The 18,293-nt window shown below is 34.0% G+C and overlaps 1 protein-coding gene across 1 annotated transcript in view; it reads left to right on the top strand.

The window, feature by feature from the left end:
- Positions 1-1,618: 1,618 nt before the first annotated feature.
- Positions 1,619-18,293, top strand: part of LOC149787792 (protein XRP2-like) — a 60,466-nt gene continuing 43,791 nt past the window's right edge. The window contains exon 1 of the mRNA XM_089973995.1: positions 1,619-1,785. Coding sequence (XP_089830121.1) covers positions 1,706-1,785 — 80 coding nt within the window. The 5' untranslated portion in view covers positions 1,619-1,705. The remainder of the gene's footprint in view (positions 1,786-18,293) is intronic.

Below are 18,293 nucleotides of genomic sequence, written 5' to 3'. Positions count from 1 at the left end.
TAGTTGTGAGTAGTGTTTGTTCAGCATAAAAGCTGTCAGTTGTACAAGGAATTGATTTAAAATTTTACAAGCATGCTTTCCACAAAAATCACTAATTAGTTTTTTATGTGTTTGTAATGTTGAAAATGTAAGATTTATCTGGAATCTGTCTTACTTCGATGAAAATTCACCAAAACAAAACCCTGTCCACTGAGACCTTATGATCAAATCATTTTATAAATATTTGAATATTCTCAGATGTTATCCTTATGTTATATTATAATATTAATTTCAGATACCCTCATATTTTATCATTAAGCTACATAAAAAATTTTATCATTAAGTCATTATGTATTTTGAGAATACTCAGATTTTATAATTAAATCATATTGTAAATTTTAGATTGCTTGGATATTATAATTAAATTATATGTAAAATTCTTAACTTATTACAGAAATTAAACTAACTCATAGGAAAAACAAAATCTCATATTCCATGTATTTTTTAATGACACCCCAGTTTAAATTTTTGGTTTTAATAAAAATTGTTTAAATCATTTTATTTAAAAAAATGAAAACGTAAATATAAAAACAGTATAACTTCCCTCCCCTATTTTTTTTCCTTATGAAATAATTCATTTTCTTCTTAAAATAATGATTGTTCTTATATTTCATCTAAAATGACTTACATTTTAAATACAGTATTATTAATTGCAAGTATAGTACAGAAAAACACTCTTGCAACGCAAATGAAACTTTTTACTATATATATATATATATATATATATATATATATATATATATATATATATATATATATATATATATATATATATATATATATATACATACACAGAGAGAGAGAGAATTATAAATATACACCAGACAAAATGGAAAGTGCTATCCCTTGATTCTATAAGAGAATGCTTGCTAATATGTGTAGTAGGCAGAATTATTATTTAATACAAATAATACTATCATACAGGTTAGGGAATATTTAATTCTTACTAAACGGAGTTTCGAAACCCAGGTCCACAGGTACATGGAACCCATCATCTTGCCTGCAGAAACCAGCTCATATTCCATCACAACTAAATGTGCATTCTCCTACAGAATCCAGGGATAGCACTTTCCTTCTATCTGGTGTATATTTATAATTCTCTATAATTAATCCTATATACCTTGATTTCTTTCATTGGAATCCAAAATGGCTGTGTAGATCAGAATTAATTACTAGGTCATCATGCGAGTGTGTCTGCTACACACGAGTGCATATAACACCGATTAAATACCATCATTTTTTGGTGATGTGTGGTTTTTTGTGATGGAATTATTACTAAAATTAGTGGCAGATAAAGATAATATTTTCTGATAGATAGGATTGTAAATTGTTCTGAGTCTAAGTAAACATTTTTAGGCAACACAGTCAGCTGCCAGTAATCTTGCAAAGTTGATTGTGCTCAAAGTAGTTGTAAGCATCAGTAGTTACATATACACTGTGATCTTCGAGCACAACTTTTAGCCCAGTCCGCATATGCCCCCTTTCAACCTCACGTCCGCTGTTTAGAGTAAACCCTGAGATCAAAATATTAGCCAATCAAATATAAACTATTCCGTATGTGCTGCACCATAACGTTTTCCAGCAACAGTGACGCTTTCCTTGCTGAAAGAAGTTTCCCCTCAAATTTTGTGGGGTCCTCCTTCTTGTGTTTGAAATTGTCTGCAAAATGGGTTGTCTATTTACAAAATTGGGATGGTTTAGAACCCACCATGAGCTTCGTGAGGAAACTCCAAAGCAATATTCATGGTAAATAAATGATTCAAATGCATTTTCTTCAATCGATTTTCAAGTTTTCGGAGCTCGGGGTTTAAAAAGAAATTAACTATAATTTTAGCTATAAAGTCAAGCATCATTTACACATGCTATTTTCTGTGTTATATACATTGCTGAACATGTTATGCGTTATTGCTCACCACCAAGCAGACAGATTCTGCCTAGGTGGCTATTCGACTGACCGGAAGAAGTACTGCAACCTATTTTCGAGGTTGGAAATTGCAATGAAAGAGGATAATCATTCGTCCGGTTTCATATCGGACAGGCCCCTTTTCAGCTGCTCTACCCCTTTATGTCTGGTGTTTTGAAATGCCCGCCAAGAACCACAAATGAACATTATATTGATTGTCTAAATTAGTTAATATATGTGACATTTATTTAAGATAGTAATTATATTGATCCTGTGAACGCAGATATCCTATTGGACCTATCAGTGTATGCATGCTTATACCTTTACATAGTTTGGGTTGGGATCATGTCATCTGCATGGCAACCGAAATTCCACCAGGCCTTTGCATGATAATTTTTGAATATCTGCATTGGGATTGACATTCTGGTATTCTTGAGTTTCTTAAATGGCCACCCATTGTCAACGTGATTGGTTGATTCAACAGCACATTTAACAGATTGGTTATATTATGGAATAAGATGAAATGAAAGCTAAGTGCCTTTCTTAAGAACACACAGATTCAGCCAATCCAGGCTGGTCTGGGCAGGCATCAAACCAACAGCCCATGGTTTAAGAGTCTGACTCGATACCAAATGAGCTACCATGGCTCCCAGTCAACACTGTTGTTACAACTGAAATAATCATGCTTTCCATTTTACATATATATGGGGTAAAATCCAACTTCAAAGAAACATTGCCGCTGTTCACAAACTTGTCAGTAATATTTAATGCAGATGGCTTAAGCATTCTTATTCAATGCAATGATGGGAAATAACTTTTGTTCACCTGCACACATCTAGCATCTAGAATACAGGAGGGGCCAGATCTGAAATTCAAGAGGCTCTGGACATCAGGCTATTGGATATTTTTTATCACTAAATGGCAGTGAAAGAGGTCAAACTGAATCAAATATAGCAGTAAACCAAGCAAAATGAGATAAATATGGGCAAACAAAAATTGACATATTGAGAAGCACAAAGGCAAAAAGAGATCATATGAAGCAGAAGAAACAAATTATTGCAAAAAGGGATAATAAAAGCATAACGTAGGTAACATAAACTAAATTTGAAAAGGAAGACAGAAGTTCTAGTGAGGCAAAAAAAGACCTAAAACTGCAGAAAATGGCAAAAGAGATGTGAATAGCTGAATCTATGATCTGTATTTGTCTGAAATTTTATACCCTCTTGATAGAGTATTATTACTTGGGATGTGCTATCAGAAGCATAGGGAGTGTTAACATCACTTTCAGAAAGAGGAAAATATGCCATTGCTGGAATGTGAATGAAATCATTAAGTTGTGACTGAGATAAGATCAACGATTTAGTAATACAGTGCACATTGCCCTTCAGTATTTATTAAAAGAGCCATGTGTCATTTTCCATGGACCAAATATATTTTGCAAGATTTAATTTTCCTTTGTACTGTAATGCTGTATTGCTATTACTTGCTATGCTTACGTGGCTATCTGCATCACCAAAGTTCACACAAAAGTTTGATTACTTTTCATTTTTGGACACATGAAGAGTCCCATAGCCAAGTCTTTGGCATGCAAGTTTTTATATCTGTGAAACTCTCTTTGATCTGATCTGTTTAAACAGAGAGTATCAGTCATAAAGTGAGAAAGCTGTCAAACAAAGTTCAAGTGAAAGCGATTGTAATGCAGTTAGGAGAAGCTACATAGATTACATCTTAACAGAAAATGAGATTAAGCACTGGATATCAATTGTTAATGCCTGATGATCATTTTCATCAAAAGACTAATTCCTCACTTTTGATTTTACACCTTTTCGTAAATATTATTCAGCACAAATTTAATCCACCATATTATAAAACCTTACACGGTGTTTGGAACACTTGCATTTTATCATATACTGCATTTTGAAAACTAGTGTCAAGATTTTGGGACTTATTTTGCTTGTCCGTGAAATATGAACTCCCATCTTAACTGTCATAAAGCAGCTATATTTTTGTTGTACAGATTCAAGTGATCACGTGTACATTTCCAATGGCAAAATTTGATTCATTTTTGGGGAGTCAAGTGCAAGACTGCAGAGTAGCATGATTCACATGAGATTGGCCAAGAGAATTTAGTAGTTTTATAAAGAATTGAGAATGCAAAAGAGACTGGGAGATTAATGGATTTAATCAAATGTGGAATGGGATATTCTCATGGGCAGAATATTGAGAAAACAAGGGAACAACAGTGGGGGGGGGATGCAATGGGAACCCAAGGAAAACCAGGCTGAGAACTTAAGATTTTTTAATCCTAAACCTGCTGTAGTTAAAATTTTTTGAAGTTTGTTTAAGAAAACAGTGAATGTGGTATGCTGTGTTGCTTAAAAATGAAATGAAAAGTGAATGAGATATGGTCATTTGTTTCTTCTTCCAGTATCTTGGAAAATGTATTGATTTGACATGGAATAAGCTAGCTAAATAAATTAATGTAAAAACTAAAGTGTAATCTCTTCCTTGATTTTTTCTAGCTGCACACATTTTTAAAGACTGGCAAATTATATAACAGTTGACATACACATAGCAAATTCATCTGCTTACTAATAAATTGCTCATTTAATTTTTGTGTAGTAGTGACTGTGATTTTATTTTTTCCCAACATATATTTTATTCATTTTTTTGCTCAAGATAATTAAAAAAAATAATAATACTGTAATGAATATGTATGTGTTTGTGAGACCCAGAAATGTATTTTAAAAAATCACAAACCCCTGACCTGGAAAATCAGATTGTTAGTAGCTAGCATAATTGAGGTGTACCATTGTACATATAGCAATATGTTAAAAAAATACTGCAGTATACTACAGTACAATATTTTGTGTGGTACCTAGATACCTGTCTCTAGAATGGTTCATCATATTAACATGGGGATTTCACTAAAAAACTTATGATGTCTGGTTTGTCCTAAATGAAAATGGTATTACTCAGGCATTTAAGATGTCTGCCCTTGACTTCTAATGGTGTTGGTCTTATATAAAACTTTTGCCAATCAGATATCCAGCATGACCACAACAGTGGCTATCTTGAAAATGTTTGCTACTTCTCACAGATGGAAAGTCATTATTAATAGTGGGTTTTCACCAGATGCTTAGTTAGTTTGTCCTAAATGAAAATTATTCATCGCTAACTTTCAGTATGGCATTGATGGCAGCCATCTTGAAAATCTTGTTATTGATACTCCTCCTGAATAGAAGGTCATATTGACATGGAGTTTTCACCAAAAGCCCTATAATGGGGTCTAGATTGTCCTAAATGAAAATGGTACTGATTTTACATCTAATATGGCTGTCACAGTGGCAAATTTGGAAATATTATCACACAAGAATATCAGAGATGGTTTCAGCATTCAACAGTGAAAAAGGAGAAATGTTCTTATATTGAATTTCTGGAAATTCTTTTCAAACAGTAGAGTGTCAGTTAGTTTGAGTGACTATTCTTTCAAATAATTAGTAATTATGGATTCAAGAAAACTTAGCTGCTAAGCATGTGGATATATGCTTTTTTGTACATAGTCATAATAATAATAATAATGTGGACTTCGTACAACACCTAGTCTTTAGATGCTTTGTAATACATACAAACATATATAATTACAAAATTACATAAAAACATATATAATGACAAAATTACAAAAACAAACACCATGAAATTGCACAATAAAAATATGCTGACAATAATTAGGGAAGTAGACATAAGTCTTTAAGTCAGTTCTTTTAGTCAGAAGACATGGGTTTTAAGAGCATGTCTGAATTATGTTACATTGTCCTTGTGTCTGCGATCAGTGGGCAATTCGTTCCATGTAGCTGGGCCCTGATACACAAAAGATTGTCTATATGAATTCATTTGAACATTGGGAACAATGAGAATATGAGTGTCAAAAGAGGAGCATAGGTTTCTAGATGGGTTGTACACATGGGTGAGGTCATATAGGTATAATGGACTGGAGCCATTCATCAAAATCTAGCATAGTGAACAGATTTTGTATTTGGTTCTGGATCAGATGGGCAGCCATTGGAGGTTACAGAGCAGGTGTTGTGTGTGCTCAGTTTTTCTTACTCTCAGGATAATCTGAGCAGCTGTGTTTTGAACTTTTGAAGTTTTTATCGTAGCTACTGAGATGAACCAGATAAAACAATCTTATTGCTTATTTTTCTTACCTAAACAAATTGATTTTCCCATTTGCACTTACCAGAACTAAAAATGTAGGATGGCCCAATGCCTGGCACCCCTCTAAATCTCGATTGGGTTCCTCCCTGAAAGAAACCTTGATCACTTACGAAATATGGTTTTTCATTTTGAAACTCTTGAAAGATGGTGGCAAATTATTAATATTTAGTGTCCAACTGGGGTTATATTTGTAGGTTCATTCAGATTGTCTTATTAATATGCTTGAAAGCTATAAAATTGTGTACAAACTTCAAAGTAAAGCACATGATATATGAATGGGAAACAGAACTATTTTTGTTCTCTGCATCCACTTGTTATCAATAATTAATGCTTGTTCTACATAAATAATAAAGAGCTCTCTCTTGCTCATATCTACAGTGAAAAGCATCACTAGTTAAATATAGCAAGTGTTACCGATGCAATTGTTTGTCAATCAAACAAAGATAAGGGATTAGTGATTTATAAAGCATCCAGTAAAATGTTTTTCACCCCAAAGAACAATGATAATTACATTTTATTTTAATCCATTTAGCTCAAGGAGATAGTTGCTGCTGATTGTATTATTATATGGAGTGGGTGTTTACTGAACTCAAGGATTGAACTTGTTCTCAACCGTCAGAACATATTAGCAGAAAAGCAAGCTGGATTTTGTTCTGGGCACTGAACAGGAAGAGATCATACATTTTCTTTACTTGTTCTATCAAACATCTTGAAAGACAAAAGGAAAATTTATTTTGCTCCTGTATCAATTTGCTCCTGTATTGTTTTTAGCAAAGCTTTTGATGGAGTTTGGTGGATGGGTCTTTGGAGAAAATTATTGAAAAACAATATACAGGCAAAGTTTTTGGAATTATTCACAGTTTATATAAAAGTATAAAATCCTGTGTGAAGTTCACTGGACAACAGTCTGGGGTTTTTTTAAGGTCTTTGTGGTGTTAGGCAGAGTGAAAAACTCTCTACTTTCACTGTTTCTGAATGGTCTGGAGTGTATTCTACAAGAAAATGATTGTACAGAATTGTGATAGGAACAGATGGTTCTGACACTGAAATGTAATTGAAATTTTTGAATTTACTGTATGCAGATGACACTGTAATATTTGGAAATGATGCTGACTCTTTCTAAGAAAACCTAAATGTTTTCTTTGAGTACACTAAAATCTGGAAACTAAATGTAAATTTAACAAAAACAAAAATATTAATTTTTGGATTGCATAATTTTGTAGTGATTTCAAATTTACTTTTAGCAGAAGTAATATCTCTATTTATGAGGAATTTTAAATACATGTACCAAAGTATTATTTTATCCAAAATCAGAGATTTTTAAAAGCTATAAAACACAATATTTAACAAGTAAATAAAAGTCATGCATCTTCTCTATAAAATAATAAAGAACCGACACATGCCAATAGATTTACATTTACAACTGTTCAATTACACAATTCTACCAATTTTGCTATAGGGATATTAAGTTTGAGGGTTTGAATGTATACACAGCTTATTGAAAATGTTAATACCAAAGTCCTAAGATATTCCAGTTGCTTTACTATACTCAGACTTTACTAAGAAATTGATTAACAATCATATTAAATGTTGCATGGTTGGATTTTGGATCTCAATAATAAATACAAATATTCCAAAATTTCCAAAAAGTTATCATCATCATCATCATTGGCAACTCAGTCTCGAAAGACCATGCGAATAGCACCCTTGGGGTGTTGTCTGTCTCTCTTGGCATCATCTGCTGTGGCTGTGCAGGCCTATATGTGAGTGACAGTCCCTATTGCAGTTGGTGCAGACATACTGGGAAGTCTGCGTTACTGTGGTTGCTGCCGCATTCTTCTTTCTCTTACATTTCTCTGCCACCAACTGGCCTCTCCTCGCATCAGCGACTGATATGCCATTGTTTACCGTCAGTCTCCAGGTGTCTCGGTCCTTGGCCAGCTCTTCCCAGCCATCGGGTGAAACGTTGCATGCCTTCATGTCCCTCTTACATACATCCTTGAAATGGAGTGAGGGGCGTCCAACTCTTCTCATGCCAGTGGCCAGCTGTCCATATAGGATGTCCTTTGGCAGCCTTCCATCCTCCATGCGTCGGACATGTCCCAGCCATCGAAGGCGGTGTTTGCTCAGCAGGGAGTACATGCTGGAGGTACTTGCATGCTGCAGGATCTCGCTGTGTGGAACACGGTCTTGCCAGCTGATTTTCAGGATGCGTTTTAGGCACCATATATGGAAGGAGTTGAGCCGGCCTTCTTGCCTCATGTAGGTACTCCAGGTCTCACTTCCATATAGAAGGGTGCTGAGAATGCAGGCCTGGTAGACTCGGACCTTGGTGTGCTCTGTTAGCGCGTTGTTTTCCCACACCCTCTTCGTTAATCGAGCCATGATGGTGTTTGCCTTTCCAAGCCTTCTGTCCAGCTCCATATCAATCAAGAGAGTGTTGCTGATGGTTGACCCTAGGTAGGTAAAGTTGTTGAGTCATATTTAGTGATATCCACTCAGGCATTATTTAGAAATGGTTTATGCATATTAGAAACATATTGATTTCAGTTGGAAGAATTGATCTGCTCTACCAATCATTAACACTTAACCTCAAGCAAGTGTTGCACATTCATTAACTGACATATTTATTCAGGAAGCTACATCAAAAAGTACAACTTACCAAATATTCAGACAAGATACCTTTGACAAGTATTTGATATCTCAAGAAAGAGATGCCTATTTGCTTGTCTTTTTTTTCCTCAAGAGAAAGATATAAATTCTTACCATATTTTTACCATTTTAATCTTAATGAAATAAAGTTTGGTAAACTCTTTTTCTCCAAAAATTGCTCAGTATTAACAAGTGTATCAAAATTTGTTGACATAATTAATTAAAAATTTATCTAACTACACACTGTACCAGTAACATATGATTTGCATTACCAACTGGATGTGCACTTGTATATGAATGTATGTGTTATGTATGTATATGTGTGCATGTACACATACATATGTATGCCTGCATATGAGTAGTTATGTTAATGTATATGCATGTATGTGTTATGTATGTATATGTGTGCATGTACACATACATATGTATGCCTGCATATGAGTGGTTATGTTAATGTATATGTATGTATGTGTTATGTATGTATATGTGTGCATGTACACATATGTATGCCTGCGTATGAGTGGTTATGTTAATGTATATGCATGTATGTGGTATGTATGTATATGTGTGCATGTACACATACATATGTATGCCTGCGTATGAGTGGTTATGTTAATGTATATGCATGTATGTGTTATGTATGTATATGTGTGCATGTACACATACATATGTATGCCTGCATATGAGTGGTTATGTTAATGTATATGCATGTATGTGTTATATATGTATATGTGTGCATGTACACATACATATGTATGCCTGCATATGAGTGGTTATGTTAATGTATATGCATGTATGTGTTATGTATGTATATGTGTGCATGTACACATACATATGTATGCCTGCGTATGAGTGGTTATGTTAATGTATATGAATGTTTGTGTTATGTATGTATATGTGTGCATGTACACATACATATGTATGCCTGCATATGAGTAGTTATGTTAATGTATATGCATGTATGTGTTATGTATGTATATGTGTGCATGTACACATACATATGTATGCCTGCATATGAGTAGTTAATGTATATGCATGTATGTGTTATGTATGTATATGTGTGCATGTACACATACATATGTATGCCTGCGTATGAGTGGTTATGTTAATGTATATGCATGTATGTGTTATGTATGTATATGTGTGCATGTACACATACATATGTATGCCTGCATATGAGTGGTTATGTTAATATATATGTATGTTCTTGACAATGTATTGTTTACATGTTTTACATTATACAGTAGTAATGCACACCCCATTTATTTTGTTAAATAGCTGGAGGTACACTAAAAAATTTAATAACCACTTTTTGACATCTAACATATGTAAGTATAATGTTGTTCTCATATGCCACCTGCATGTGGCCTGAGATTTCAGTATCAAATAAAGTTTCTGTTCTGTTCTGTAATTGTAGTACAGCTACTCTACTATGCCATGACCTAATTACAAAACTGGAAGCAATTGTTTTGTCTGGTGCAAGAAAGACCAATGGTTGTTGGGCTTCATTTCTGTTTCCAACTTCAACCAACATGTACAGATTTTTAAGGTCCCCTAATACACTTCCCAACAGATCATGATGAAATGCAGGCTTTACATCGACATGAAGGCAGAATTGATGGCATACAGTCAGAAATAACATGGACAAAGGTGTATGCTACAGTTATTTGGAATTCCACACCTGAACATGCAGAAAATGTAAACTGCTGGAAATCATACTTGTTTTGAGCCCCTCCACAGCATAATGTGAATGAGGGTTCAGTCTCATGAACAATATCAAAAGTCTAATGAAAAACTTCTTAAAGTAGGGTTAACTTGAGTTGCTTATGAACATCAACTCCACTGATCCAGTCAGTAAGGAGGACATTGATTCAGCAGTTGATCACTACAGTACAGTTCTTGTGATATTCCACTTTTCCACCTGACATAATGGGGCAGTTTATCCCCTCCATGCAAGATACATGGCAGAGGAATAAATGTAAATAAATCATCACCATGACTCAGAAGACCAAAGAGTGTGTTGGTCTACATTACTGACTGATATTTGAATGCACGAAGACTACCCATGGAAAGACAAAGAGTGTGTTGGTCTACATTACTGACTGATATTTGAATGCACGAAGACTTCCCATGGAAAGGCAAAGAGTGTGTTGGTCTACATTACTGACTGATATTTGAATGCACGAAGACTAGCCATGGAAAGACAAAGAGTGTGTTGGTCTACATTACTGACTGATATTTGAATGCACGAAGACTTCCCATGGAAAGACAAAGATATACAAGTAATTTAAAATCAGATACCATTTGAAGAATCAGTTGTCTTCAAGTTGCTTATGTCTTTGACAATAATAAAAGCATTTGAGAGGAGGCTTGTATATTCCCTGTATGTGTGTTTAGAAAAGTTTGATTATCTTCTATACCAGGGGTGTACAACCTGCGGGCCCGGGCCAGATCCGCCCTGCAAACGTGTTCTGTCCTGCCCTCAGGGCAAATTAAAACAACACAAATCTGGCCTGTGAACAGTTATTATATTAAAGAAACATGTATGTGGCCTTCAATTGGTCTTAGAAAAATGCAATCTGGCCCTTGGTCAAAAAAGGCTGTGCACCCCTGTTCTATACAATATACATCTATCTGCAGTTATTGCTGATGTGAAAAATTTATATGCATTCAGACTTCAGCTAAGCATTGTAGCCCAAGAAGTTGATATCATAATCATTGGAAAGTAAACAATGGACACTTATAGGAACTTTGTGTTTTTACCTTATTCAAAGTAATCTGAAAAAAATTGCTCACTAATTTGATGAAAGGCATAGGCTTCCACTGTAGAACATACAATTATGCTATGGTTCAAAGGAAAAATAATCCTCTGAGATATTCCAAATAACAGCCACCATAATAAAATAAAAGAATAGAAAACACTGAATTTACACTGAAATATGAACTGTGTGCTCAGTTTTTAAGCAGTAATGGCAGTGCACACTGTCATCAACAGCATGCATTGGGTGAGGGTGGGGGAGCTAGGATGTTCTTTCCAATCAGAATTTTCCCCCAATTTATTATAAAATATAAAAAATTCCATGTAAAATGAAATATTAAGTGTCTCTTTTAAACTCATTGCATGGTGATTTTATTCAAGCTTTACAAAAAAAGTCATAATGCAATACCCATTACAAAATTAAATAGCCAGCCCCTAAGAGAGACTTGACTTTTCAGAAGTTGTACAGAAACTTGACTCTCTCTCTCTCTCTGATAGAAATTTGTGAGTATTTCTGTATTTTATTTAATTGAATTTTGGCTGATAACAAAATGAGGAGTTTTGATTTTTATTTTCATGATGTTGAGACAGTGTGCATTGCTCCTGACTTTAATCCTTTCAGTCTCTAAAAGTTCTCAGTTTTTCTGATCTTCTCATGGTTTAATTTTACATTTTATCCCAATCATGGTCAATTTCAAATAATGACATTCACTTTTGGATGTTACTTTGTGGTTTGTAGCACATTCTTCAATGACCATTTGACAGGATTATCACTCAAGAATATGAGATCAGTAGTTAAAAGGAGGAAATGGTCTTCAATACCTGGAATTTGTAGAGCATTTGTCCCACCAAGGGACTCTTGTTTAAAGTACAGAAGTTTCAGCATTGTTTTAAAACAATAGCAAAGTAATATGCTCCTTTTGGACAAGTGGATTATGAGTCAGGGCAATTAATTTTGATACAGCCACTTGCCCTTGGCTTGTGTCTGAAAAAAAAAAGTTTCTTTGAGCACTGCATACATATATAAAGTTGCAGTACTTGTTGATTCACTTACAATAATGTGACAAGAGCACATGAAAATACAGTGACCCCTCACCCTACAGTAACCATCCCTCATTATAATGCTGTTCAAGAGAGCAATACAAGTTTAATGTGTTATGCATGAGGCCACCTTTTACTGGATTTCATTATGTATCTTACAGTGATCATCCCTTGTTATAATTCATTCAAGGGAGAAATAAAAGTTATATGCGAGGTTTCCTTTCACTGGGCTACATTATGCATAGTTCAGTGATTTCTCACAATAATGCTATCCAAGGGAGCATGCAGGTGTACTGTGGGGTCACCTTGTCCTGGGTTACAGTGTATGGTATAGTTATCCCACAATATAACATTATTCAAAGGGACCATACAAGTTACAGTGTTATCCATAAGGTCCCCATTTACTGGGGTACATTATACATAGCATTACTACCACATAATGTAATGGAATCCATGACCATACCCATCTTCTAAAGAGGGTCATGTTATATTGGGCTGCTTTATAGTGAGGAACAGCAAGTTATAGAAAAGGATGTACTCGTACAAATGGAAAGCTTTTAGGCTATATAAGCTTACAGTACTTTTGTTAATGGAGAAGATTTTCAGGGTTCTTTAAGGACCATGAGTTCTTGCTGTGGTTGTTATTTTTTGTGTGTATTGAAGTTCATTTTTTCAGTAAGGCTAAGGCACACATTGCTGTATGTTCATGAACACTAACCATTGGATTTAAAGATATTGCTTCCAGACCAATCCTCTGATCCATTGGGCATCAGGCGTTCACACCAAAGTGAAAAATTTCTCTATAGGTCTGTGCAACTTATGTCTGTTCAGTGTTAAGGAGACAATATTTATGATTAAATAAAAGATAAACTTGTACTCTGGCATACATTGATATGAATTGCAGGTCTGTTAATCTGTTAATCATGGAATATTAAATGTTTCGGATGCCCTGAAATGATGGAGTTGAAGGATAAGTAACTCACACTGAATATTGAAGTGTTTTTGATATCCTTGGACATGATCAAGTTCAAGGTTATATAACTCACAATTTTATTTTTGTTTCCTTCATTTTACATTTAAATCAATACAAAATTGCTCCAATAATTACATGTTATTAGTTCAGAAATTAAATTTGGTCAAGATTCAAAATGCTGCAGATTAGTCAAAACTTTAAATAGAGAATTTTTACCAAAAAAAAATAATCTTAGTCATATCCTCAGATATAGCTAAAAAAAGAATTATTAACTTTTTATAAGTACATATGTTTCTGCACTGGTGGCCTAAGTGGTTAGAGCATCTGCATTAGATATGGAAGGTCATAGGTTCGAACCCTGGCTGAGTCATACCAGAGACATATAAAAATGGTACTATCGGCTGCCTAACTTTACACTCAGCATTAAGAGGTTAGTCTTAGGACTGGTTGACCTGTCGTCATAATAATGCAACTGGGTGGCACATGATGCTACATGCGTGCAGCATGATGTCCAGTGCTAGACATCACTATAAACTGCCACACTGCAGACATTGTAGTGATACGATTTAATTTAATGATTTAAAGCTATAATGTTACAAATCCAAAAACACACACACTTCATTTCTGTAATAAAAATTTTCAAAATGCAACAATCCATATATCTTTTGTGTAATAACATTTTTAAAATGTTTTTTATGTGCTACAATGCATATACTACTGGATGTTATTGAGAAATTGGTGAAAAGTGTTTTAGACTCCAACAACTGTTAGGTGACCCAGGTATGAAGATGACTTTATGCAGCCAATAACAAAGGAGTTGTAGCTTTGTGCATTGATTTTAGACATGTAGATGTTTACATATTACCTGTACTCAGCAATGTATTGATTGGGCGATGATCTTATTGACTTAGGGAATTCAGGTGTTGTAGATATCTGTTGACTTAATTGACAAACAAAAACCTTCGAATGTTGTCAGTGGCTTTTGAAGTTTATCCAAATTAAAACTAAAATAATCCAAATGATTTGTATCATGGTTACCATATGTTTACAAAAGAAAAGGTTCATTTTGGAATGCTTGTCCTATGCCTCCTTCTGATCCATATGGTCAGTTTGAGTGGGGTGGGTGGGGTTGGGCATTTTATTGTTTTTCATGTTGATAGTGATGTCAAAAGTGACAGTTGTAATGATAACAACAGGACTTTCCATAACAGGCAGTAGACATCAAATTTTGCCATCTGTTGCTGATTGTTTCATCTCAAGAAGATATGGTATGTTGCAGAAAAACAAATGAGTTTGTTCACCTGAATTTCCGACATTATTGCCTTTTTAATTTTGGATACATGTATTTCCATGGAAGTATGACCACAGACCTACCCAAACGAACTTGCTTACTTCCCTGCATTACCACTTGTTTTTCTTGAATAGTCACCTTCTTTTAAAACTAGGGACAATAGTAATATAAAACTTTAGTTCTGTTTTACAGACACTGGTATGTGGAGGTGAAAGGTATTACCAGTATACTGGTTTACTGCAGTATTTTCTTCCAGTTTTATGTACCATGGTATGTTTTGATTACCAATACTTTGGTAGTTTCTGTCAGTAAGGAAGTTACAGAAATGACCAAATGTTATGTATTTATTGATATTAACAGCATGTTTTCATTTACTATGTTGTAACAAAACAGCTGTTTTTGTAACAGAATCATTTTGAATATTACAATCATATTTACGATGCTTTTATTTTATGTTTGCCATGTGTTACATATGCGAGCTTGGTGGCTAAAGGGGATGTTATCAAAAACATTCAAGCCAAATATTACTTTGTGGAATGTTTCAGAGAACAAGCTATGTCAAAATTGTTTCTGGAGTGGCTTCCCTAGCAAAAGCATGGCTTCATTAGCAAACATTGTCTTGAATATCTGTATGTATTTCTTATGATATATCAGAATTTGTTGGCTTGGCTACCCTAAAATTATTGTCTTTTATAGCAACTTTATGGAAAACTTCTTTTGAAATTATCCAGATCTTTTGACCCATTGTGGATTAAACTTTGTAACGTGTCAGATTCATGTCAAGGGTGACATCCGTAGCGGTCAGGTGAATAGTCCAAGTTTCCTCTGACCTTTCCTGCTCTGTGATAGATATTTGGACAATTAAGTTGGACTAATAGGTCAAAATGCATTATTGAAAACCAGGAATCTGTCAGAAACTGTGGTAGTGGCATAGGATAGTTGCTGGCATAATTAAAGACAGTCCGTTCCAAAACCTACTGGCCTGAAAGTGAATAGTAAAATATTCATTTTCTTTGTCATAAAATTTTGAATATAATTTATAACTTGAATAAGTGTCATTTATTTTTTGCATTGGTTGTCTGTTTTCATCGTTTTGAATTTTTTAAAAGGCATTTCATGGGTACTTAAATTCATATTTTTTGCCAGTCAAAGTTTGCATATTTTTGGTAGTTATTTAATTTTGTGGATTAATCTCTACTAATACCCCAAAATAAATACACTAGAATAAAACTATGCTCACAACAAAATGATGTTTGCTTCAATGGCTAAAACAATACTATCAAATGTATGAGCACAATTCAAACACCTGTCAAGATCAGTTACTTACACTCAACATGAAACTGAGCAGACACATTCAGCAACACTAAGGTGATTGATTGTTTAAGTACTGATTGTTTAAGTACACGTGTATGATCTCTTCCTTCAAACACTGTCCATATGATTTTGCCATCAGATATATTGTGATGACCACAGTGTTAACACAATGGCTTAAGACTGGTCAAACTCAGCTTATATCCCTTTGGTCTGGATAACGTCATCATTATACACATGAAACAAACATGTGACCAGCTGCCACTTGCTGAATGCAGTTAATTAACATTGTCAATATTTAATGAATTCAGGGCCCATCAAATTGCAGTGGTGCTAACTAAATTGAAAAGCAATGGAATCACTCCTTTGTTTTAGTCTGCCTCATGTACAAACCAACTTCAACCTCTAGACTTTACTTAAAACTTCATTAATCAAGCTTATTCATGCTGAATGAATAAATTGCAACTCATATGAAAATGTTTTAAAGATTGGTTCCAATCAGAATGGTGATGCCCAAACATCCAATATGGCCACCACACTGGCTATCTTAATAATAATAATAATAATATAATAATAATACTAATAATGACTTTATTTACAAAGGGTGAGTCAGTTGCATGGAACTAATCCATCTTGTGGCTATCTGCATTTTTATATACAGAGTGCATGTACATTATAGTTAAACAGACAATAATAATAATAACAATAATAATGATAGTGATGATAATGATGATGATAATAATAATAAGCATTGATAATTTAGCTACATGTATATGGACATAACAAACAAAAATTTTCATTAAAAACATGCTACAACTTCTTTAGGTACATGTATTTACAGTACAAAAAATCGACAACAGAGTGAAAAGTTTGAGAATTTATACTTTAAGTAGCAATGTATTTGTAAAATCAAACAGGCCCTTTTCATCCATCGAATTAGATTATAATTAATGCATTTATATTGTACTTTCTAAAATTTCCTTTGCATTTCTGTTCCAAATTACTGACTTCGAATATTTTAAAAAATTTGCAGAAAGTTCTTTTTTGGGTTTTGGAATAGAGAGGTGGTTAGTTGAAATTGATCTTAAATTGGGAGTGTTGCCTTGTTTTCTAGCATGAAATAGTTTATTGAGATATAATGGCAGCCATATTGTTTGATACTTGTGTATAAGTCTATCTTTTCTCAAAAATATTTGTTCACTTACTGTTAACATTTTATATCATCTGTTGCATTTGGGATGTTTCATCATGTAGGATTAGTCAGCAAGTTCTTTTTTGCAACTAGAATAATTTACAAATACTTTTGTCAGAAGTGTTTCCCCAGATAACTTTACAGTAGTCTGGGTGTATCTGATTATCGTTCCAGATAACTAGACATGAATTGACCTTATGACATACATATGACTTGAATATGTTCATTTCATTGCAAATTGTTGTCAGCTGTCACCCCAAGGATTTTGTCATGGGTAAAAATTTGTAGACAGATTTCATTCAGCTTAAGATTCAATTTTTTTTTCTTGCAGTTGTGTTCTTTTTTGTAGTAATCATCAATACTTTAGTCTTGTCAATGTTTACTTTCATGCTATTTTCCATACACCAGGAATCTGTTCTGTGTAAGGCTATTTTAGCTGTTTGAAATTTGATAGACTGATGTCATCTGAATAAAAGTCAGTAGATGAAATACAGTTGCCTGTTTTCAGTGATATATCATTTCTGAAGATGAGAAAGGTGTGGGCCAGGATTAATATCTGTGTTACTCCAGATGTAATTGGTTTATCTGTAGAAAAACTGCCATATATTTTGGCACACTGTTTTCTTGTTATTAGATATGATGTAAACCAAGAATTGTCAGATTGATAAATGTTCAAATCATGGATAAGAATATCTTGATCTAACAAGGTTAAAAGCTTTTCTAAGATCAAGTGGTATAGATCCAACTAATTTAGCTTGGTATATGGCAATAATCCATCTGTCTATCATGGAAACCAAGGCTGTTTGACAGTAGTGGTTTTCCCTGAACCCTAATTGATTTTGATGACCTAAGCTATAGTTTAATAGGTACATAAAAGATTGTCATGAACATGTTTTTCAAGTATTTGTTTTCTGT

This window comes from Sinohyriopsis cumingii, chromosome 11, assembly GCF_028554795.1.
Source record: "Sinohyriopsis cumingii isolate HCF-2022 chromosome 11, ASM2855479v2, whole genome shotgun sequence".
In the NCBI taxonomy this organism is placed as follows: Eukaryota; Metazoa; Mollusca; class Bivalvia; order Unionida; family Unionidae; genus Sinohyriopsis; species Sinohyriopsis cumingii.
Note: the sequence above shows the minus strand (reverse complement) of the source record. Positions and strands in the feature narration are given on the sequence as shown.